The 22,293-nt window shown below is 60.8% G+C and overlaps 1 protein-coding gene across 2 annotated transcripts; it reads right to left on the bottom strand.

The window, feature by feature from the left end:
• Positions 1-1,108: 1,108 nt before the first annotated feature.
• NR5A1 (nuclear receptor subfamily 5 group A member 1) lies at positions 1,109-22,058 on the bottom strand. Of its 2 annotated transcripts, XM_051807558.1 has the most exons (7): positions 21,589-22,058; positions 19,470-19,588; positions 18,910-19,051; positions 14,374-15,014; positions 7,283-7,402; positions 6,627-6,774; positions 1,109-2,635 (listed from the first exon to the last, which is right to left on the bottom strand). In XM_051807558.1, the coding sequence occupies exons 2-7, from the start codon at positions 19,569-19,571 to the stop codon at positions 2,388-2,390; spliced, it is 1,401 nt and encodes a 466-aa protein (XP_051663518.1). In that variant the 5' UTR covers positions 19,572-19,588; positions 21,589-22,058; the 3' UTR covers positions 1,109-2,387. The 2 variants fall into 2 exon arrangements, with proteins under 2 accessions (XP_051663518.1, XP_051663517.1); XM_051807557.1 differs by lacking the exon at positions 21,589-22,058 and having other exon boundaries at positions 19,470-19,724.
• Between the last annotated feature and the right edge of the window lie 235 nt (positions 22,059-22,293).

Here is a 22,293-nt window from a genome sequence, read left to right as displayed (position 1 = left end):
ATGATGACAGTAAATGCTGATTTTAAAGGCAACTTTCTCTCCCTGTTGCACTGTGGCCAAGGGAAGGGGCTCATGCAGTGGCTCTGTGCAGCTGAGCACAGCGGAGGGGTTTGGCCGCAGTGCAAGGACCAGGGCACTGCCCACTCCCCTGTGCCCTGTCCTGTGTTCCCCGTGTTCCCTGATCCCAGCACAGCGTGTGCTGCCCAGCCTGTGTTTACGTGTTGGGCTCTGCAGCCCTGGAGCTGCCTGTGCTGGGCAGGAGGTGGGATTGGTGTGTGGATGTCACTTGGCTGGAGTCAGCCTTGGGGCACCCCCAGCACCGAAATCTTACAGACAGTCACCACATCTGTGTCAGAGGCTGTGGCAGAGCTCTGTGCTTTGCCATGGCTTTGCTCCCTGCCATGGTGTGTGCCACGCCAGGGGCCATGGTAACCACCAAGAGCTACATGAGCAATCCAAGTCTAAGATAATTGCTAAGATAAATGTTGCCATTCGTTAGCTCACTTGAAAAACACGCTCAGTCACTATGGCAGTTCCCTGCAGCACTTTTTACCAGACCTTGAGGCACCGATGCCTTGAATCCCGCAGCCACAGCGTCCCAGGCCCACAAAGACAGGCAGCACCCTAGGAGGGGGCACCAGGAGCCAAGCACTGCTCCTCTGCCCATGGGGAGCTGGGGAAACACCAACCAGGAGGGGTAGAAAGACAGTCAAAAAAGACGAAGTTTGTGTTTTTAAATGAACTGCAAAATTTATTACAGTGGTTTGCTCCTGACAAGGAAATTGGTAACCTTCTGCCTGGGAAGGAAAGGGGAGTAGTGGGGAAGGGGAGGGAAGAGAGGGAGAAAAGGATGTGAGAGACAGAGAGAGAGACACTTAAGGACACTTTTCATTTTCTGAAAATAAAACATCTTTACCTCCCAAACCATTTTCTCCAGTTTTTTAAGTTCACAAAAAGAAGAAGGTGAAACCAAACCACAGACTTCAGGAGGAAAATGCACAAAGGTGTTAAAGCAGAGACAAACATACTCTTCTGCGTCTAACAAGCTTCACAAACCACGCGGCTCCGGGCGCAGCCTCTGTGGCTCCTCAAGGCACCGGCTCTGCAGAGCCACGGCGGTGACGGCCCCTGGGACAGGGAGACCCCCGCCCTGGGGACAGGGAGACCCCCGCCCTGGGGACAGGGAGACCCCCCGCCCTGGGGAGCAAACCTGGCCAGCCCCTGCCGTTCAGGAGGAGCCCACGGAGCCAAGGTCGGGCCGGGGCAGGGGCTGCCTGGTGGGGCAGAGGAGAGGAGAGGAGAGCATGGCTGAGATGGAGAGAAAGCAGCAGTCAGAGTCCAGCATGTCCCAGTTCAGGGGGCTGCGGCCCCCAGTGCTCCCAGTCCTGTCCCATGATGGGAGTGGAACAGAGAGCTCTTTGCCTGTGGCTTCACCACAGCATTTGCTGTCCCCTGGGGACACGGCAGACCACAGGAGGGGGTGTGGGGGCCCAACACGAAGTGCAGGAAAATCCTTATTCCTCCCTGCCCATGTACTTGGGCCAGTAAATGCAGGGAGGGGGCTGCAGAGCTCGCCAAGCTTCCCCAGGCTCCTGGGCACGTGCCTGCACCTCCTTCCTGCCTGGCTGCTCTGCCACCAGCTGGGGCAGGACAGAGCTGTGCTGCCCATGAGCTGTGGGCTCCGGGCACTGCGGCCACCACGGCCTGCAAAGCCACAACTGCTGCCTCCAGCACCAGCAGGCACTGGGAAAACAAACCTCAGCTGAGGACTCAGCGCTGCCCACCCCTGCCTGCCCTCGCTTTGCCGGGGCACTGGTGGGACACAGCGTGTGCACCTTGGGGTCACAGGACTGAATAGGGCCAACCCCTCCAGCCCAGCCCCAGCGCTCTGTGTGGCTCCTCCGTGTGCTCCCCCAGTGCCTGGAGACGCCCCAACCACCACAAAACCACAGCCTGGAGGGGGTTCACCTCACCTCTCCCCTGCCCTGTGCACGACGGGCCCTGAGACATGGGGCAGGGCTGGGAAGGTGAAGAAACAGCTGGTAGGGATAGCAGGAGAGGAGCAGAAATAGGAGAAAAGCCGGGACAGGCTTTACCCTTCCTTGGTGCTGCTGAGCCAGGTCTGTAAGTGGCAGGCTCAGGCACCAGGCGTGCAGTGGAGCTGGGGCAGCGCGGCCAACGGGGCAGCTCAGCAGCCGAGCCCACGGCCCTGCAGCCTCAACCATCCTTGCTGTGTGTTAAACCACCTGGGACGTTTCCAATAGCAGAGGTTAAACAGCATCACTGAGGAAGGCGGGGTGGAAGGCAGCCAGCCCCGGGCACCAGTCCTGCCCCTGCTGTGCCAGCGGCGGCACTGGGGCTGCGCCGGGTCGTGCTGGCGGCCACGCTCAAGTCCGCTTGGCATGGAGCATCTCGATGAGGAGGTTGTTGCAGGGCACCTCCCCGCTCAGGTGCTTGTGGTACAGGTACTCCTCTGCCTGCATGCTCAGCGCCCGGACCTCCGCCAGCCACAGCAGCAGCTGGCGGAACTTGTCCGTGGAGTGGGGGTAGTGGCACACCGTGTACTCCAGCAGCGCCGCGTTGGCCTTCTCCTGGGCATCCTTAGCCAGCGTGTGGTTCTCCAGGTACTTCACATCTGCACGGAGGACGAGGAGGATGAAATGGTGCCAAGCTCATGTGTCTGCCCCACCCACGCTGTGCTGTGCTGGGGTGAGCCAGGAGGGACCCACGCTCCTGGGTCAATGCTCCTCATGCAGGAAAACACAGTGCAGGAGGAGTCTCGTGCCCCATCCCTGTCCCACCATGGACTCCCTGTCCCTGCTCTGCCTCCCAAGTCTCCCCTGATGCTGAAGACAGATTCCAAACCCCCTGGCAGCAGGACTGGTGTCCCCCTGCCCTCGCTGCCCGGGAAGAGGCAAAGCCAGAAGGTGCTGCCAGCTGTGTTCGCACACTGGGAGCCGCTGCCATCAGCCCCCTTTAATTCCTGAAGGTCAAGGAAGCGGCTGAATTAATTCCCTGATAAACCTGGTCTTTCCAATGTGGCAACCAGGCTCACCAGCCTAGAAACCCTAATCCTCCACGCCTCACCAGGGCTGCAGCAGCTTCCCATAATCCCACTGCCAGCTCTGCTGCCAGCAGGGTGGGAAGCAGCGCAGCAGGCAGTGGCACCAAGGTGCAGGCAGGGTCTGGCAGCAAGAGGCTGCTGCAGACCTGAAGGCAGAGCTGCAGGAGCTGGGGCAGGCACAGCCCCAGGGGAGGGGTGGTCTCCTGTGACTGCGGGGACAACCTGTGCTTGTGGGTTGGGAGTTCTCCAGGATTTAGGATGGCCTGAGATGGGGTTTGCTCTCCAAGGGTGCTGCCTCAGCACTCAGGTTGCCGGGAGTGCTCCATGGTGAAGTGTTGACTTCCAACCAGCACACAAGTTCCACTGGCCCTGCACAAGGATTTTGGTGGCTTTGGGGAACCGGTGCCGTGCGTTGCCCCATCACCACCTACAGCTGTACACAGCAAAGTACCAGACCTGCCCGACAGCGACCTTGCTGCCAACCCTGGCCCCGAGCCCAGCTGGGGCAAGAAGATTTAGTGGATTTGCTGTGCAGCACGAGGAGCCCAGCAGTCTGCCTTGGTCACAGTCCCATGGCCCACAGCCGCTGATGCACGGCCACATTCAGGGAAACAGGGCATCATGGGCATGGGTTCCTGCCAAGGCAGCTGAGAGTTTGGGGGTTATTTCTGGTTTTCATCCCAAAAAGGTGGGGAGCCAAACGTGGCTGTAACCCAGAGGGCTGAGCAACATGTGGGAGGGCAGACTGCAGTGCTGGTGACGGAGCTGCCTGAGCAGGAGGGAGCAGGTGGGACCCCTGCACCACTGGGTGGGGGTGTCTCTGGCCCCCCCCATTACCTGGCCCCGCAGGGCTCCCTCGAAGGGACCACGGCACCCAAGGCTGCTGCAGCCCAGCAAAGCCAGGAGCCCCCAAGGGGCAGGGACTGGGGAGCAGAGGTGCAGCTGGGGGGAGTGCAGAGCCCCCAGGGAGCAGAGGCAGAGCCGGGGGGGCTGTGAGCCCCCAGGGAGCCCCAGGCTCCGGCCATGTCCACGGCCAGGACAGGCACTGTGGGTGCAGGCACAAAGGGCACAGGTTGTGCCAGGATGCACTTTATCAGATCACCCTTCCCTTTTCACTGGGCAGCACATTTGCTCCTATTGTCTCCTCCTATCCGGGTTCTTGTTACGAAATCTCTTTATCTGCATAAGGTTATTGTGCATGTCATTAAAAAAAAAGAAGTTATATTGATAAATGTCAAATCTATCCCCTGAGTTGGCTCAACAATAGCTAGTTCTACTCGATGAACTCACCTGGTTCTCTGAAAGACCCTATTCACTGTTTAATTGAATATTTGAATAATCTTTTCATTCCTGCAAGGAATAAAGAATGTTGTCCAAATAACATTGACTCACTTCATTTAGAGACACTGCAGCAGTTGCAAAGACTGTCCTGTGACAAAGCCTCCCATCACACATACAGATATGCCTGGGATTATTTCTATGCCCTCAAGTGTTCTTCCTATTCACAGCTCCTTTTGTTTGGGAGAAGCTGCTGATAAATTGCAAACGCTTAAGGGAATGTGGGCTATAAAAGCCTCTCTTCCTCCCCTCCCCAAGAGTAGCTGCTTCATGAATGTAAGTCATGAAATCGAATGATAGGTCAATCCATTAAGGCTCTATTAAGCCCTTCTGTAGAACAAAGCTAACCTGTGCCGTCCTCATAAATATTGCTATTTTGAGAAGCCCTAATTTTAATTAAATCTCTTTACCTGCTCAGGAGAGAAATCTATTTAGAACTCAAATGGCAGCTCTTGTGAGCAGGGCTTGGCTTTGACTGCGCTGTGGCAGAGTGGTAAATGTGGAAATTCTCTTGTTAAAGGCAATTACATCCTGCACATAATACACAGTCCCGTCCTCTACAGCTGAGCCTGCGAAGGGCAAATTACTCCAAGTGAGCTCTGCAATATGGAGAGAAAAAGTTGCATTTGGGGCAAAATGATTTATGGGAAAACACAGCTATTGGATTCCACGCCATCCCTGAAAGCCACTGCTCCAGGGAAGCCATCGGGGTGGACGCTGTTCCTGCTCGCTGTGCCGTGCCAAGGGGGCAAGAGGGGACACGAGGCAGCACGGTGGGGACACAGCTCTGCTGGTGCTGAACCCCCAGGGCAGTGGCCGAGGAAGGTCCCAGCTCGGGGTACGAGCCCCCCCAGCTCCTTCATTTCCCAGTCCGGGCACTGTTTGTCCCCCACCTTATCACTGTTCGAGCAGTGAATTATCGCATCTTGTTTCTCTGGATTTCAAAACAGCTCCAGAGGAAAGGAAAGCTGAGGGAGGAGATGCCACAGGTGCAGAGCGGGATGGCAGCGTGGCTCCCACCCCTGGTCCCTAGATAGGACCTCATGGATGGAGAAGTGCAAGCACAGACTAAGGCACTGGGGCAGGGATGGGCTGGGATAGGAACAAGAACAGAGATGGAAAACAGGTCTGCCACAAGCTGGGCTCACCATCCCGGCACCAGCACTCGGACGCTGCAGGGACCCCAGCTTCCCTGGGGAAATGCCAGTTCCTGTCCCGTCCGGTGGGTGCAGGTATCAGCCACTGAGCAGGTGTGGGAAGGGAGGCAGCTGCAGTGGCAGGGCCATGAGCCAGGAGTGGGGCAGCCACAGGAGCCCCTCACGGGCCTCATGCCGGGACAGGAGATCTGCCACCGCGGGGAAGGTGCCGGCACCTGTAATGATGGTAGCTGGGCACCCTTGGGGTCCCTGTGGGGCTCAGCACCACCCACAGCTGCACTGCCCTGCCAAAGGCTGAGATCCCTCCCATGGGACTACCCTGGGCACCCCTGCCTCGGGGAGAAGCCTGCAGGGAATGGAGGCACATCCCTGGCTGCAGTGTATGTGGAGATGCTCCCTGCAGTGTGGGCAGGATGGCCAGGGTGGGAGGGGGGTGGGAGTGGGGCCACAGTGTGGCAGGAGCAGCGTTGGAGCAGGGCAGGATCAGAGCTGAGCCGCTGTGCCACCCCAGGGAGGTTTCAGGCTCTGCCAACAGCGCCTGCAGCTCGGTGTTATTTAGTCTGGGCGAGGTGGGAGTGTGTGAACCCACCGCCTGGGCCCGGCCACAGGCTCCAGGCTGAGCCTAATCAGGAGCACACGAGCCCCGTCCCAGTGTGGTGCTCGGGCCCTGTGACGCAAATCCCGGGAGATACGGCGGGCCCGGCCCGCTGCCGCCGCTGTCAACACAACTGTTTTGCCACAGCCATATCAGCTGTGTCCCTGCCTGGCCTGATGGGCAAGTGACCAAAACAGGCCCCACTTGGCCAACAGGATGGCAGTGTCCCCTGCAGCTGGAGCAGAGCCCAGCCCGTGGCAGGAGACATTTCGGATCCCTGGTGAGGGGGAAAAACAGGTCCCAGCCGTGGCTCCTGGCGCCTCATTAAAAGCCCCTTCATCACACAGCCAGACCCTGGGCTGTGTGTGCTCCCTCCTGCTCTGCTCCCACCCCCCAGGACCCTGCCCCCAGCATGGCCAACCCCCCTGAGAGTGGCTGCCCCTCGTCCCAGTGCCCCCGCAGCAGTGCTCACCAAGGCTGAAGAGGATGAGGAACTTGAGGCAGACGAATTCATGCCGGTCCACCTGGAGCGAGTGCAAGTGCAGGACGAGCTCCTGCGCCCGCAGCACCAGCGTGTTGAGGATGGAGCCGGCCTGGGCTGCGATGGTCGACATGTCCACCTGCGGGGATCGGGACGGCGTCAGCTTTGGCAGCCCCAGCCCCCCATAACCTGCTGCAGGAAACCCCACACAGAGCAAGAGCTGGGAACCAACTGGGAACTGGCCCTGAGTGCCCACTGAGAATGAGGGGTGTCAAAGAAAGGGCCAGTGGGTGAAATGGGAACCTCATTTCATACAGGAGGGCCCTTCATGGGGTGCTGACATTGTAGGCACCCTATTTCCAAAAGCCATCCCTAGGGAAGGAAGGGGCCCCTCTTCACATCCTACCTCTGAGAGTACGGGTAGGGCTGGTGATCTTCCCATACAAAATATTTTTTTCCAGAACCGGGAGCTGCGTGGTGGGATGGGATGGGATGGGACCTTCTGCACAAGCAGACCCATAGCGTAGCAAACCAACCCACGTGCCCTATGCCTGGTTGGCCACACTGGGCCAGAAGTGAGAAAAAAGTCGCCCCGTGCCCGCAGCCAGCCCCCAGCCCTGCAGAGCAGTCCCTGGGCCATTGCTCACCTCCTGGCCAGTGACCAGCAGCACACTGTGCTCCTTGCCGTGCTGCAGCTGCCGGTAGATGTGGTCAAACACCAGCAGCTCACTCCAGCAGTTCTGCAGCAGCTTCATCTGGTCACCCACCTGAAAGGGAGAGGGAGCAGAATGGCTGAGACCCACCACACTGCACTGCACAGCACCCACCCTGCACCTGGCACACATTCCATGGCAGGGGGGCCCCTTGGATGAGCAGGGAGAGCTGGAGCTGCATCCCAGAAAGGGGGACCCTGAGCTGGAGGGGAGGAGAGGGGCAGGTGGCTGTGCAGAGCTGGCTTCAAAGCAGCTCAGTGTGTTTCAGTGGCACTTGCTGGCTCTTATCAACACTGGTTTTTCCCCACCAGGCACAACCTCCCCGAACTGCACACAAATTTTTAACAAAATGACTGCAGGAGGGATGTGCAGCGGCTGCACAAAGGGCCTGTGTGTCCAGGCAGTCCCTCTGGATACTTTTAAACGAAAGCAGACAGTGCCCATGCTCGCCTCCCCGCGGGGATGGTGGCTCTGGGGGGGCAGCAGCGCCGTGGGGGAGCAGGGGCATCGCTGTGCCCTGCAGCTGCCAGCCCAGCCCCTGCCCACGCACCAACACGCGTGCTCACGTGCACACTGACCCTCGTGCTGTGTGTACCTGCAGGCACAGGCCCAAAGGAACACCTGAGGCTGCCCCTGCGAGGAGCTCGAGCCGGGACACAAGCAGTAAGGGTCCCCAGAGGTCCTGCAGGGTGCCAGGGACTGCAGGCAGCACCACTGACTGGCAGGACAAGCTGCCAGAGCCAACGGCTGCATTTGGCAGAACTAAGAGCTCTGCCAGGCCCCTGTACCCAGAGTTGTGTCAGAACATGGGGCACACTCCCGTCCCGGCACGGGGAGCTCAGCTGCCTTCCCACCACCCTGCTGAAAACCACCATGAGTCACCAGCTTCATCCCCTCAGCACTGCTCTTCTCCAGACCCCAACTCCTTTCCACAGGGAACTGAACTCCTGTCCTGCCTGGACCCCCCCTCTCCTGCAGGGCTGGTGTAGGGAAAGGGCTGGGATTAAGGTACTACCTCCCTGCGGAGCAAATCCAGTGCCAGCAGCTGAGCTCTGCAGGGCCATTGTGCTCCCTCTTTAATAGAAGGAAGACAGATGCAGCATCACAGGGCTGGATAATGCCCTCGTTTTGCTGAAGAGGCTGCAATAAACCGGCACTGGGAGATTGCAAAAGGAATAGAAGCCAGATGAGAAAGAGCTTTATGGTCTCAGAGCCTCAGAGCCGGCGCTCCCCGCGAGCCGCCGGGATTTGTCTCTCAAGTGCAGTGGGTGGTCAGAGCGGGTCCTGCGGCGCGGGGAGGGGATGGGTGGGAAGGCAGCGAGGTGGGGCTGCAGCACCCACTCCTGCCCAGCACTGCAGGGAGGGCAGGGGGCACAGGGGGCTGCTGCCCCATCGCCCAGGCCAGCCAAGGAGCCGTGGGCTGTGGCCCAGCAGCTCAGGCTGTGAGGCTCCTGTTCAGCAGCTGAACAAAGGCCTGGGGAAAAGCTCATTCTGCACCAAAACAGAGCAGAGATTTTCTGCATCCGTGGTGACCTCTGCCCCGAGGCTCGTGGCCCTGGCAGGGCGCTGGGGTCCCGGTGCACAGCTCTCTGCCAGCCCAGCTGCACGCTCCCGCACCGGGCCGAGCGCCTCCGCTCCGGCTGAGCTGGGGCGTTGTTTTGGAAGCTCCTTCCTGTGCCTCATTCCTGAGCGAGATGAGCTCCAGAAGGGACAGACAGAAGGTTTCGCCTCGAGAAAAGTTCTAAAAAAATTTAGCTTTTCCAAAAGAAAGCACTTCGACAATTTTGAAATCTTTTCTTCCTTCAAAAATTGCTGATCGGCTCCTGCCAAACTCTGCGGGGGGGGTTCTGCTCCCTCCCTGCAGCCCTCAGCAGCACATGTCACCCTGTGTGGCTGCTGCATGGCTGCTCCCTTGCCAGCACACCCCGGTGTGCCGGGTGCTCCCTGGGAGCGTCGCAGTGCACCAGAGCCACACGGCCGTGGCAGGGGGGTGAGGTGGGTGGGGGCACGACAGGGTGGGCTGGGGGCTCAGTGCGCCAGTCAGGGCTGGGGGCCATAGAGAGGTCCCCAGCACCAAGCTGGGGGTCCCTGTGCCCCAGGCTGGGTGGCAGCGGGCAGGGCCCACGGCCCCGCTCTGGCACTGTGGCTCTGCTGCAGGGGGCTCTGGCTGGGGGTCACCTGGCTGTACCCCGCCCTGGCCTGGCCTCCCGGAGCAGAGGGCTGCTAATGGAGGGGCACTCAGAGGCAATCAATCCTCGCGGCGAGGCGGCAGCACACACACACTCCCCGTTAAAAGTTAAGCAAAGGATCTTCCTCTTTTAATGTCAAGGCTTTTCCACGGAGTGCTTTATCAAGGGCCTAATGCAAGCTGTCTTTGAGAGGCAATTTTTACCTTTTTTTAAAAGCAAGCATTTATAACCCATTCACAAAACACGCAGCAAACACACACCCCCCCTCATGCTGAGAGAGCAATCCCCTGTCACCAGGAATTCTGATGGGCTGTGACCTACAGAAAATGCAATTCCCTGTGGGAAAGGGTCTAGGATGGCGCCAGAGGGGAGGGAGGGTGTGCAGAGTCAGGGGTGATGCTGCCCAGGCAAGGGCTGCAGGATCTGCATGTGGGTGTAGTTTTAAACTCCTACAACCCTCCTTGTGGGTTCACAGGTGTGAGGTGAGGAAGCCCCTGGGAGTGTTGGGGCTCCCAAAACGTTCCCAGGCCATGTGGGGACAGTGCAGCCCCACTGTGCTCACTGCTCCCTGCACAACTCGCTCAGGGCATCCCCCACCTTGGGTGCCACTGCTGCCCTCCAGCATCTCTGTTAGGAAGCAGAGTGACCACCAGCAGCTCTGCTTTGACAGGAAGCCCTGAGCAGGTCCCAGGACATCGATCCCCAGACATGGGCACCAGGAGTGCTCGGATGCCCCCGACCTGCCTCCTGCCCACAGATGCTCTCCAGGCCTCCACCCAGATCTCAGGTGCAGGATTTGTCCCACAACCCTCACACAGGTGCAGGACACACGTCAGTGCCCCGAGCCCCAGCAATTACTGGGTGTGAGCAGGACCCAACACCTCAGCTACCGAGAAGTGAGACAGTGAATTAATGTCCACCAGCCACCTGCAATGGAAACCTCACACAAGCCCAAGGTGTTAATGGTGAATGTGTGTCCCCATCCCCCTGCCCAGATACCACCACGATGGGCAGCTTAAAGCAAAAACCATCAAAACCAGTGCAGCAAGACCAGAATCTCATCTCCCTGCTGGCTCCCATACTGCTGTGGCCCAGGCTGCACGAGCACCATGGCTCTGCAGGCAGGGCTGTGCTGGCCAGGCCACCACAGGAAGGGGAAGCGTCACTTTTCCCCCAGTGCATGGGATGCTAAACATTGCTGCAGCATCCATGACCAGAAGGAGATTTTAAATCTGCCAAAAATGGTCTGGCCATTGGCCAGGAGATGGGGTCAAGATGACCCACACATGCTAAAGGCAGAGAAGCAACTGACTGCAAATAGGCTTCGTCGTGGCTCTGAGATCTCTGACGAGGACGAGGACGGAGGGAGAGCAGCCCAGCAGACAGACCCAGCGACTGCAGGGACCCCTTGGTCTGTGGGAACGGTGCTGCCCTCAGCATCCCCCCATCACTGGTGCTTGCCTGTGGGTGGGAGGGCAGTTTGCCCCAGCCCCGTGGCATGAAGGGGCCAAGGAGGGGGTCAGCATCATCCCACCACCCTGTGGCTGTGCCGTGCCCCTCTAGCAGCACAGGGACCCTCTGTACACCCAGCCCAGCCTGGCCTTCGGGCTGAAACCGTGGCAATTTGTTTAACATTCCTGGCTGCTCATCCCAATCTAAAGGTCACTGCAACCCTGTGTGCACAATATTGATATGTAGGTATGGCAGTGACACCTATATAAACCAGGCTGTGCAAGACATGTGCATAAACCACTCCAAAACCAGACACAGTGTGAGTGTACAAGAGCACATATATGTGTGCGTGCACATCTCTCTGTCTGTCTCTCTCCACATATATATATAAAAAAATTACATCTGAAAGGACAAAGTTGCCTGAGACTCACGACCCAACAAAATATATTTCACCCCCGGCCCATATTTTTCTTCCTGAAGAGATGCTGCAAATCTTCCCTCAGTCCTGACACATCTCATCTAGACTCAGTTAAAGTTCGTATTTATGGGCGTCAGCGCTGACCTCTTCCACCTCCGCCCGCGCGGCCTCGCGCCGCGGCTGCCTGGCCGGCCCTCGATAAACAAGCGGGCCCCCAAATCCCCCTCTGCCGCACAGCGTTATTAGTCTTGCCTCCGAAGGCCAGCGCAGTCCGTAATTCTCCTCCTGGTGACACGAGATGAGCGCCGCGACATCAGTCTCCCGGCGGATTGGCATGGGGACCCTCGTTTGTCAGTGGCAGACTGACAGAATTACTGGCCCTTAAATGAAACGATATATCTGGGAAGTTAAATCTGTTTTCAATCTGACTGCCCCGCGCCTGCGGGCGGACGTGGCGTGTGAGCCGATGTCAAGAGGCCATTTAGCCCATGGCCCCCCTCCTCCCCCGGGCGCAGCGGGGGAGCCAAGGGGCCTCTCCCCAACATCTCCCAGCCCAGCCACCCCGTCAGGAGGAGAGGGCAAAGCACCCAGTCTGCCCTTCACCAGACTGCTGGGCCAGGAATGAGAATGGGAACAAGACTGGCCAGCTCCAGGGAAACCTGCTCCCACTCTCCTTGGGCAGGGACCAAAGGCTCATCCTGGCCAGGCATGAGCCAGCAGGTCCCCATGTCCCTGAGGGTTTTCTCCTTCCCCTCCAGGCCCCCTCAGAGGCCCTGGATTGAAGCCAGCTATCTATCTGCAGACAGCCCTGTGGAAGCACAGGAGTGCTGGGAGGGTTCAGGCAGGGCATGGCATGATGGGGTCATCAGCCTGCACCCCCCTTCTCACCTGCCTGCATGCCCTCGGTGTGTGATGTGAGCCCTGCACGATGCCTGGAGCAATATCCCAGCACAGTGCCCTTCCAGCCTGGATCCCTGCACTGGCCTCGGCCAACAGCCCATCCCTGCTGGGGTTGGGCACCCTCACTTTCACACAGACCTTCCCAGGGGATGGAGAGGGCTGCTGGCATCCCTGCTCTGAGGAGCCCCGAGCACCCAGCAGGGACTGCCTGCAGAAGTGGCCATCGATCTCGGAGATTGCCATGTCCCTCTGTGCTGGCTTTAGGGCACAGCCATAAACCCTGCACTGGCAGGAGTTCATTTACTGCCCCAGCAGCTGTTTGCCCGTGAGCCTGCAGGAGCAGGAGCAGGGATTCGAGATCTCAAACCTACTCCTTCCCACCAGCTGCTCTCTCCATGGCCAGGGAGAAGCTACCACCCTGCACCAGGGAATTTGCACCGTGCTGGGGGGGCAGAGGGCACCCCCAGCACCGTCCTGGGGGGCCTGGGCACCTCCACTCTGTGCTGGGGTTTGGACCTGCCCTGTTGTGCCACAGAGTCAGCGCAGGGAAGGGAGCCAAGGACGGCGACACCGCGTTCCCCCGCTGGAGCCAGAGTGGGACGAGGTGTCCTGGAGTCCCTGGCCCTGCAAAGTGCTGGGAATGCACTCCATAATCACCATGTGGATGAAGGAAAAATGCAAGAGCCCCTGAGATGGCAGAGACGGATGCAGATCCCAGCTGAGCTCCCATCCCTGAGCACCGAACCCCATGTCCTGGGCATGGCAGGGGACATGACCTGCTCCTGGCAGGACACAGCTGCCCCTGCCCAGGTGAGACCTCTGGCACTGCCATCCCCCCCATAGCCCAACGGTGGGAGGAGCACCCACCAACAAGGATTCACACAGAAACAGCCTATTTTGGTGGCACAATCAGGCTAACAATGGAGTTACAAGGCTACACAGCAATACAGCCGGGAACTGAATTTACACTGTTTACAATATCTCCTGGAAAACAACAACCACCCTGTTCCCAAAATCCAGGCTGGACACTGATATGATTGAAACAAGCCCGACCCACCCCCACAATGCCGTTTCCTGACACTGTTCTGGCAGCTGGGGACTATTTTGAGCTGTGAGGCTTGGCCACACTCAGCCCCATGGCGCCCCTGGCACCATGGCACAGGGAAGAGCCTGGTCCTGTCCCACAGCACCATCCCCACAGTCCCACAGGAAGAAGGTAATTTTGGCCAGAGTCAGGCAGCAGAGCCTCACGCTGAAAGCACTAGAAGGCACCCATGTCTCTCAGATGCCTCAGGACGTGGCTCTCTGGGTTTTGGCCATGACACAAATTTTCTTTCCCATTTTTGCACCAGTTTGGGAACTTGGGTCAGTGCAGGGCATGAATGGAAAATGTCTGAAAGCCTGGCAAGGTGTGCAGGATGGCAGAGGCTGCCCCAGCCCTGCTAGGCTGGGTCCAGTAAATGTTCAGGGGCATTTGCTAAGTGGGTGTCCCGGCAGGATGGAGTTCAGCTGCACGTCCCCCAGCCGAGCACACTCGTGGGCTGCCGGCAGCAGACGCGGTTCCCGAGTGGGCTCGGTGGTGTCCCTGCCCCAGCCAGCCCTGCCCCGGCTGCCTGGCGCTAACAGGACCCACCTGACCACATCGATTTTCCTCCTAAAGGCAGAGAATTGTCTCAACTATAATTCCTCAACGTTACATTTTTCAATTATATCTTGAGCTTGACACCGCAGTCACTCTGCCGGCGATTGCCTCCACACCTGCCCCTGCCGTGATGAATCTGAAATCATTAGCCCCACACGACAGTGGGAATCGCTCCGGCACCGCAGCTGGGCCCCGGTGCCTCCAGCCCTGCCGTGCAGGGAGCCAGGAGTGGGACGGGGATGTGCCAGCAGATCTGCTGTGACAGCACCAGGCTTGTGCCCATGGGTGCCACCCTGCCCTCGCAGCATCTCCGCCTCAGTCCTGCCCACAGCAGCACCCCATCCTCACGGCATGGCAGCCTCAGTCCTGCCTGCCCCCCATCGCCCGCCCAGAGCAGCATCCCTCCCCGCTGCCGGGCTCCTACCTCCAGCTCCTTGAAGAAGATGCAGCTCCGTGCCCACTCCACGATGGAGAAGAGGGTCTGGTCGGCCATCTTGCACATGAGGCCGAAGGTGCTGAGCTTCTCGTGCCGGCCCTTGCCCTGCTCTTGCTGCAGGCAGGCCAGTATCCGTGCCTTCACCTGGGCCTCGTCAGGCTCCAGCTGCAGCAGCTTCAGGATGACCTCGGGGATGTCGGGGGGAGAGCTGCTGGGGTAGGTCTCTGGGTACACGTAGGCAGGCACGGACTCGTGCACGTTTGTGTAGTGGTCGGGGTACTCAGACTTGATGGTGCGGTTGGGGAAGGAGGGGTAGTGGTATCCGGGGAGCGGCGCGTGGCCGGGCACAGTCACTCCCAGGGAGGGCGTCCCGTAGGGGCTGCGCTCGTAGTCGACGGGCGTCAGGGCAGCGGGGTTGGGCGGCAGCGTCTTGGACATGGCGTGGATGCTGTGGATGGTGGAGGACAGGCTGTAGTCGCTCTGCACCGGGGACATGATCTGAGGCACCGTCTCCAGCTTGAAGCCATTGGCACGGATCAGAGCTTTCTTCTGCTGCTTTAAGGCACGGTCCCGCTTGTACATGGGGCCAAACTTGTTCCTCCCTCCGCGCATCCGGTCTGCACGGACAGCTGGGGACAGAGAGAGGGCAGAGGCTGCAGAGAACCCTCACAGAGGAAGACCAGGTCTTCCACACGGCACAGAGAAAAAGGGGGGGTGGGGACACACACGGCTTGATGGTGAAAAGGGTTTGTGGGGCACCAGGAAGACCTTCCCACAAAGTGGACAGCAGGTTGTGCCACTCAGCCCAGCTGATGTTACTCTCAGAGCCTCTGGGAATTGCAGAAAAGGAAAAGACATTTGGCTTTAACTATAAAACAAGGTGGGGGATAAAGCAGATTCCATCCCCCATGAACTGAGAGGAGAGCCCTTGAAGCCTGAGCAGACGAGGGGGTTTGACGTCCACTTTCGTTTTAACAACCCCTGACGCTGGACCAGCCCTGAGATTTCCTTGTTTCTGCAGAGCCTGGGACCCCACAGCCCCCTCAGGACCCTGGTTCCCTGCATCCAGGCTGCAAGTGCTGCTTTTCTGCAAATCTCTCCCTCTTTCTCGAACAGCACGGCCGGCAGGTCCCAGTGGGTGCACTTCACCCCGGCCTCGGGCAGGAGGCTGCCAGCCCTGCGGGTACAGCCTCGCCGAGGGGCTGTGCTGGAGCATCCTGCTGGCACAGTCACTCCGAGGACCCATCGCAGTGTCCTGGCTGCAGCAAAGCAGATGTTCCCCTTGAACACTGAAAGAAACCCACGAATATGTGAACAATCAAGGGAGCAGGTGCTTCTCTGCAGCAGGAGCCTGTCCCTCTGCACTGCCTTGCTGTGCTCCCAGGGGCTGCTGCCCTGACGTACCCCTTGGAAGAGCCTCAGGTCGCTGGAAGCCGGGAGCTGGGAGCTGGACGGCAGCGCAGAGGGACGGAGGAGTGAGCCAGCGAGAGCAGCTCGCAGGCTGAGCATCAAAGCAAAATACCCTCTGCTAGTTCGTGTTCCTGCTGACAGCCAGCGGGTCTCGCTTTGTGTCTCAGCTGTTACCTCTGCCTCTCTTTCTCCTACTTATCCTGGGGCGCGCAGCCAGCCCCCCCGGAGAGCCCGAGCACCTCCCCAGTGCTCCCCAGGCAGGCTGGAAAGGCGGTCGGGAGCAGCAGCATTTCCAGGATGAGCAGGAATGTGCTCCCAGGAGAGCCGCCCTGGCTTCCTCCCTCATTCTTTATTCATGAAAACAGCATCTCGCTGGGAGCGGGCAGCCAGAGGCAGCCTCTGAAGCGAGGGGTGCTGTGGCCCCCGCCCCTGAGAGCCTCTCCCCACACCTCTGGGCAGCAGAGAGCTGCCCTGGGGCAGTTCCTGACGTGGGGGCACGAGGGAGGTGCCACAGCCAGCACTGTGCATACCCAAGCCGGGGTGTCCCATGGGCAGGCACGGCTGGCAGCCCGAGCTGGCACAGGCAGGCCTGGCAGCCCCAGCCACACATCCCAGAGCCAGAGCACACCGAAAGCCCAAATCTCACACCCACTTGAAGTGATGTGTTTCCACCACTGCTTGAGGTCGGGCCCAGCAATGCCCAGGAATTGCATCCCAAAGGGACTCCCATGGCCCTGGGCAAGGGTGCACAGGCAGAGACCCCCCTGGTGCTGCCTGCACCCCCCACACAGCACGAGGTGCTCACAGTCCAGTCTCACAAACCCTCTGCAGGCAGCCGCATACACCTCCTCCCCTCTCCCAGCAAGAACACAAAGGGAGAAGAGGCCTTTTAATTCCCTTCTGCTCTGCTTTTCCTGCCATTTGTGCCACACTTGGGATCAAGAACAACTTGCCATTTGCTGTGTCCCAGTTGGCAGCTAGGAAGGAAACGATGTGCTCCGACCTCCAGGGCAAGAGGGCCCAAGTGGAGCCACCCAGGAAGAGTCTTCACCCCCAGCACCCCCCAAAACCCTCTCCAGGTGACCCCCAAGCCACACACCCACATGGCAGCAGGAGGGGTCTTCAGCACCCTGCAGGCCCCACTTCCCACTGCCACTACCTCGCCTGCCCTCACCCCCATGCAGCCCTCAGCTAGGGCAGGCTGCTGGCCAGGCTCTGCCTCCCCTTGCCCAGGCAGGGGCATGGAGGGTGCCCAGGCTGGTGTCCGTGGGCTGAGCAGGGCTGTGGGCAGCCTTGGGCCAGGGCTGTGCTGCTCCCGGGCTGGGCTTCCCTATGGCCTCCCTTCAGGCACTTTGAGGGGGGCCTGTGTCAACACTGCCCCCAAAATCGATCGCCTCGGGCTTGCTCTTGTTCTGTGGAGCTGGAGACTCACCTCCAATGCATCACCTCGGATGCCTTGCCCCAAAATACTAGGAGCTGAGGAGAAGTGATCTCTGTTTTTTACCACAAAAGAGATGGCTCCATAGAAATATCACCCTCCGCTGGGTGATCCCCCTGACAGCCCAGCTCAGCTAAGGGACCAACAGCAAGAAAAGAAACAAATAAAGGCTGTTTGAGACAGCCCTGGGACCAAAGGACCTCCACAGTGAGCAAGACAAAAACTGCTGGAAAGGGATAAAAAGCCATGCCTGTCTCCCTCGGGCACCCCAAGCGCTGCCCCTGCCCACTGTCCCAGGGCCCCCAGCCCCTGCTCAGCACCCAAATCCCCCTGAGACATCCATCAAAGCTGCCAGAGCATGCACGGAGTGATTTAGGTCACCAGTAACTCCAGCCCGGGGAGGAGAGTGAAACTGGGATCTGTTTTGGAAGCCAGCCCACGCCGGGAGTTTGCTGGGGCTGATTTTGCAGCTCTATGTTGTGTCTTATTCCTGTGCCGCTGCTCGCAGACTCCCATCCCGCTCCCGGGGCGAGCGGCCGCCCGGCGAGAACACGGAGGACTTTCCGATAAACCGCGCTGTGCCCCGCGCAGGGGGCCCGGCCAGCGAGGGGCTGAGCCCGGCCAGCGAGGGGCTGAGCCCGGCCAGCGAGGGGCTGAGCCCGGCCAGCGAGGGGCTGAGCCCGGCCAGCGAGGGGCTGAGCCCGGCCGGCGAGGGGCTGAGCCCGGCCGGCGAGGGGCTGAGCCCGGCCGGCGAGGGGCTGAGCCCGGCCGGCGAGGGGCTGAGCCCGGCCGGCGAGAGACTGAGCCCGGCCGGCGAGGGACTGAGCCCGGCCAGCGAGGGACTGAGCCCGGCCAGCGAGGGGCTCAGTTCGGTTCCCCCCGCTGCAAAACACAAACGATTTCAGGGGCGAAGAGGTGGGGGGGCGGCTGACTCTGGGGTGGGGGGGCTCCTTCTGCCTCTGCGTTTGCTCTGCCATCCCGTGCGAACGACCTGTCCCCCAAATATATTTCGTTGCCGCTTGCTGAGCGTTGCAGAAGCCCCAACACGCCACTCGTGGCTGTCGGGGCCCGACTCTGATGCCGGGATCGACTGCGCCGACAGGAGAGAGGTGGCGGCTGTGGGGCTGGAATTGCCCCCTCGAGGGTCAGAAATCCGTTATATTAAATGTCACCGGGAGGAAAAATATAATTCGTGGTGGGTCTGCGGCAGTTTTATTGCGAGCCCTATCATTTTTAACGTTTTCCTTAAGTCTCGGCTTCTGGAATTATGTGCTTAAGGAAAACAATAATTTATTTGCTATTTCTCAACCTTCCTGCCAGCAAAAAAAAAAAAAAAATCCTGGAAAGTTGAAGCCGTAGCAGCCAAAACCCCGGGGAAAAAAAAACCAAACAAAACGAAACAAGGAAAAGCAGGAGGCGACGCGAAAAAACGAATTTTTTCTTAACTTCGAAAGGAAAAACGGAATCGAAGCGGCGACGGGAATGACCGGCCCGGGGAGGCGGCGGCAGCAGGGACAGCGCGACCAGTCCCGGGAACCGCACAGTCCCTCACAGCCCCTCACAGCCCCTCGCAGTCCCCACACAGTCCCGGACAGTCCCCGACAGTCCCGCACAGTCCCCGCACAGCTCCTGGCCCCGCCGCCGCCCCCCGCCCCGCCGTGCCCGCCCGTCCCTACCTTCCAGGCGCATCCCCACGGTGAGGCACTTCTGGAAGCGGCAGTAGGGGCAGCGCTTGCGCTGGGTCTTGTCGATCTTGCAGCTCTGGCTCTCGGTGCAGGTGTAGTGCTTGTTGTTCTGCACCGTGCGCTTGAAGAAGCCCTGCGGCGGCGGACGGCGGCGTTGCGGGAGGCACCGGCACCGGCATCCCGGCGTCAGCGCCCCGTTCCCTCCACCCGCCTCCGACGGAGGGTCCCGCCGCCCCCGCCGCTGTCGGGGCTCCCGTCGCTGCTCCTCTCCCGCCGCCGGGCGCGAATCCGCCGCTAACGAAAACGGGCGAGAGCAGCCCCGCGGCCGGTCCCGCTGCCCCGGCCCCTGCAGAGCCACGTCCCCGCTCCCCACAGAGCCCCTGCCCCCTTTCCCCCGCGCAGCGCTTCCCGCACAGCCCCGGCCCCGCTTCCCCGGCCCCGCATCCTCGGCCCCGCACAGCCCCAGCTCCGCACAGCCCCAGCCGCGTTTCCCCGGCCCCGCACAGCCCCGGCCCCGCAGCCCCGGCCCCGCACGCCCCGGCCGGTCCTACCTTGCAGCTCTCGCAGGTGAGCAGCCCGTAGTGGTACCCGGAGACCTTGTCCCCGCAGACCGGACAGAGCTCGTCCAGGTCCTCATCATAGGAATAGTCCATCCCCTCCAGCGGCCCTGCTGCGGGACGAGCCGCGGTCAGAGGGACGGGATGGGACGGGACGGGGAAGGGGACGGGCGGCGGCCCCAGCCCCGGCTCTGGGTGAGGAGCAGGAGCGGGTGCAGCGGAGACCGAGCTGCAGGTGCGGGAGCCGGAGCTCTTTATAGCGCCTGGAAGAGCATCTCCATGTTGGTGCGGGCTCACGGCCAGCCCCCCGGGGCTGGGGAACCTCCTCTGGGAGAGCGGGCGGCTCGCGGCGGCGGGGACGGGGCGGGGGCGGAGGGACCCGCCGGCCCGGGGACCGGGGACGCGGCGGCCGGCCTGGGGAGCAGCTCGGCCAGGCCTCGGCAGCACCGGGGATCCCCCCAGGGACGGGCAGGGGCCACCGCTCTGCGAGAAGGGGCACAAGACCCTCCTTGCTCCCCTGCATCATCTGTGGGGAACAACAAGCCCCCCAGCCTCCCCGGATATCCGGCCTGAGAGTGGCACAATCCACTGGGAACCAGGAGTCCTGGGGCTGGAGCACAATTAACCGTGTCTGAGCATGAGCCTGCTCTGCTCGGTGCACATCCCTGGACCCCTGGCTTTGTCAGAACTCTCCATTACCCTACACCAGCCGGCCCTGCCAGCCCAGGGAGAGCTGCGTGGGGAGCACCAGGATGTGCAGCAGCTCCTGACACCTCCTCTGAGGCCACTACTAAGGAGATGACAGTTCGGACCTAGCACCAGCCACCCCACCTGGAGCACCCACTGCTAACAGCGTCCTGGTCTGCCTGTCAGACAGCAGGGATCAATTCAATGCTTAGGGATTCTTAATGAAATGTTCCATGATGGCTGCAGAGCAGCACAGGAGCACCCTGACTATGGGCATGTCCTGTTTATCAGGACGCTTCCAGGCCACATGCCACAGCCCAGGCACTTCACCATAGGGAGCTCGAGGCATGGAGCTGAGCCCTTCCCACAGGAGCCTGCTGCCAGCACAGCCCTTGGGCAGTGGCACAGGAGGGCACGAGTCTGTGGGTGTCTGGAGCTCTGGACGACCGAGGGCTGTGCTGCTGGCAGTGCCCTGCAAAGGGGAGCCATGGCTCATGGCCCCACATGGCTGATCCCGCACAGCTGATCCCGCACGGCTCGTCCTGCAGGACTCATCCCACTCATTTCATCCTGCCTGGCTCATCCCCCCCGCTTGCCCCACACATCAGCTGCCGCCCGCGGGTGCGGCGTGTAGGAAGCAGCACTGGCAGGGAGAGCGGCAAACAGGAAACGGGCTCGGCGCAGCATCGCTCCAGAGCCCTCAGGACTGGAGCCTGGGCTAAGAATAGGAGCGGAGCAGCCCACGGTGCGGGTCGGCAGCCATACGGCCAGGAAGGAGCACTGCCACCACCAGCAGAGCCCCTTGGCCATGGCCCCCACACTCGCCATGAGCTCCCAGGGGAGCTGCTGGGCAGCCATGGAGCAGGGCCTGCCATCCGGGAAGACGAACCCAGGAGGGGCTATGGGTTGGGAGAAGAACTGAGCAAACACTGCGAGGAACAAAAGCAAAAGCAACTCGGAGCCGAAGGCTCTGATCCCTGCCAGTGTGGGCTGGAGGGGGATGTGGGCTCAGCCAGCATCGAGAGTTGAGGGGTCCCGGACAACTCCCACGCTTGCTCCAGGGTGTGGGGGCTGCCTGTGCTCCCATGGGCAACACCCAATCCTTGGGTGACCAGAGCCCCCAGCACCGCTGGCTGGCCTCCCCTCAGCAGCCGGATCTGTCATTTCTGGGCAGCAGTGTGGCTGAGGGGCCAAGGCGATGGTGAGGCCTCGCCCAGCTGCCCGTGGTCTGCAGAGCTGCCATCCCCACACCCGCTGGCGGGGAAGGGGCGGGAAGCGGAGGCCCACACTCGGCTCTCGCTTCCTCACCGAGCCCTACCGTGTCCCCAGCTCTGGCCTTGGCTGCCACCGTGAGAGGGAATGGCGGCAGTGGCTGGGAAAAGGGCGGGATGGGCGACCGTGGTTCCCCCCACGGACTCGTACTCACCGTGAGGTGGCTGCACGGCTGCTGCGTGTGGGGCCGGCGGGCGGGAGAGCCTCGCTCGGCCACCGGCCAGGAGCTGCGACCCGAGGAGCCTCCGTGGGGTGTGGGCACCGCTGCCCTGTCCGTGGCAGGCTGGGGGATTTATGGGACCTGTGTCCGCCGGGAAGGTGTCGGGGCTCTGGCTGTACACACACCGCCCCGAGCAGGACACCGGCCAATCTCCTCCCCATGGGGGCCAGGCTCAGACGGGATGGACCCACTTTGGTGCCTTATTGGCTTCTCTGGCCACGTGACCGTGCTGAAAAACATCATAATTAAGCTACAGAACGCTGCCCATAAACTAGCATTAGAAAGTGACAGCGAAGATAAGTGGGACCCCCACAGCAGATAACACGCCCCGGGAGGGAGACCCTGCAGGGAGCAGGGGGCACCGGCGGGCAGCAGGGAGTGCACCAGCACCCACAGACACCCTAATTTACAGCCCAGAGTGGGAGGGAGGGAGACAAGGGCATGGGGCAAGACACCTCTGGGAGGAACGTGAGCCCACTTCACCCACCCGGGACTGGGACACAGCCCGGCCTCCTGGCCAAGGGAGGTCTCCTCTGCAGGGGAGGGTGGGAGGAGGCTCCTCCACACTCAGGGCCCCACTCCTGGGTCCCCGGGGCTCACTGCGCCCATGGCCAGCAACTCTGCTTGTGCCAGAACAGC

The sequence above is a fragment of the Manacus candei genome, unplaced genomic scaffold (genome assembly GCF_025592945.1).
Source record: "Manacus candei isolate 608988 ecotype Guabito, Panama unplaced genomic scaffold, ASM2559294v1 h1tg000071l, whole genome shotgun sequence".
Taxonomy (NCBI): Eukaryota; Metazoa; Chordata; class Aves; order Passeriformes; family Pipridae; genus Manacus; species Manacus candei.
Note: the sequence above shows the minus strand (reverse complement) of the source record. Positions and strands in the feature narration are given on the sequence as shown.

What these genes read in the sequence shown, in the direction of transcription:
- NR5A1 (XM_051807558.1), bottom strand. Translation starts at nt 19,571, where the DNA reads ATGGACTATTCCTATGATGAGGACCTGGACGAGCTCTGTCCGGTCTGC. An exon ending in TCACCTGCGAGAGCTGCAAG is followed by an intron (nt 19,052 to 19,469) that starts GTAGGACCGGCC and finishes CCGCCGCCGCAG; the next exon opens with GGCTTCTTCAAGCGCACGGT. An exon ending in CCTCATCCTCTTCAGCCTTG is followed by an intron (nt 2,636 to 6,626) that starts GTGAGCACTGCT and finishes TCCTCCGTGCAG; the next exon opens with ATGTGAAGTACCTGGAGAAC.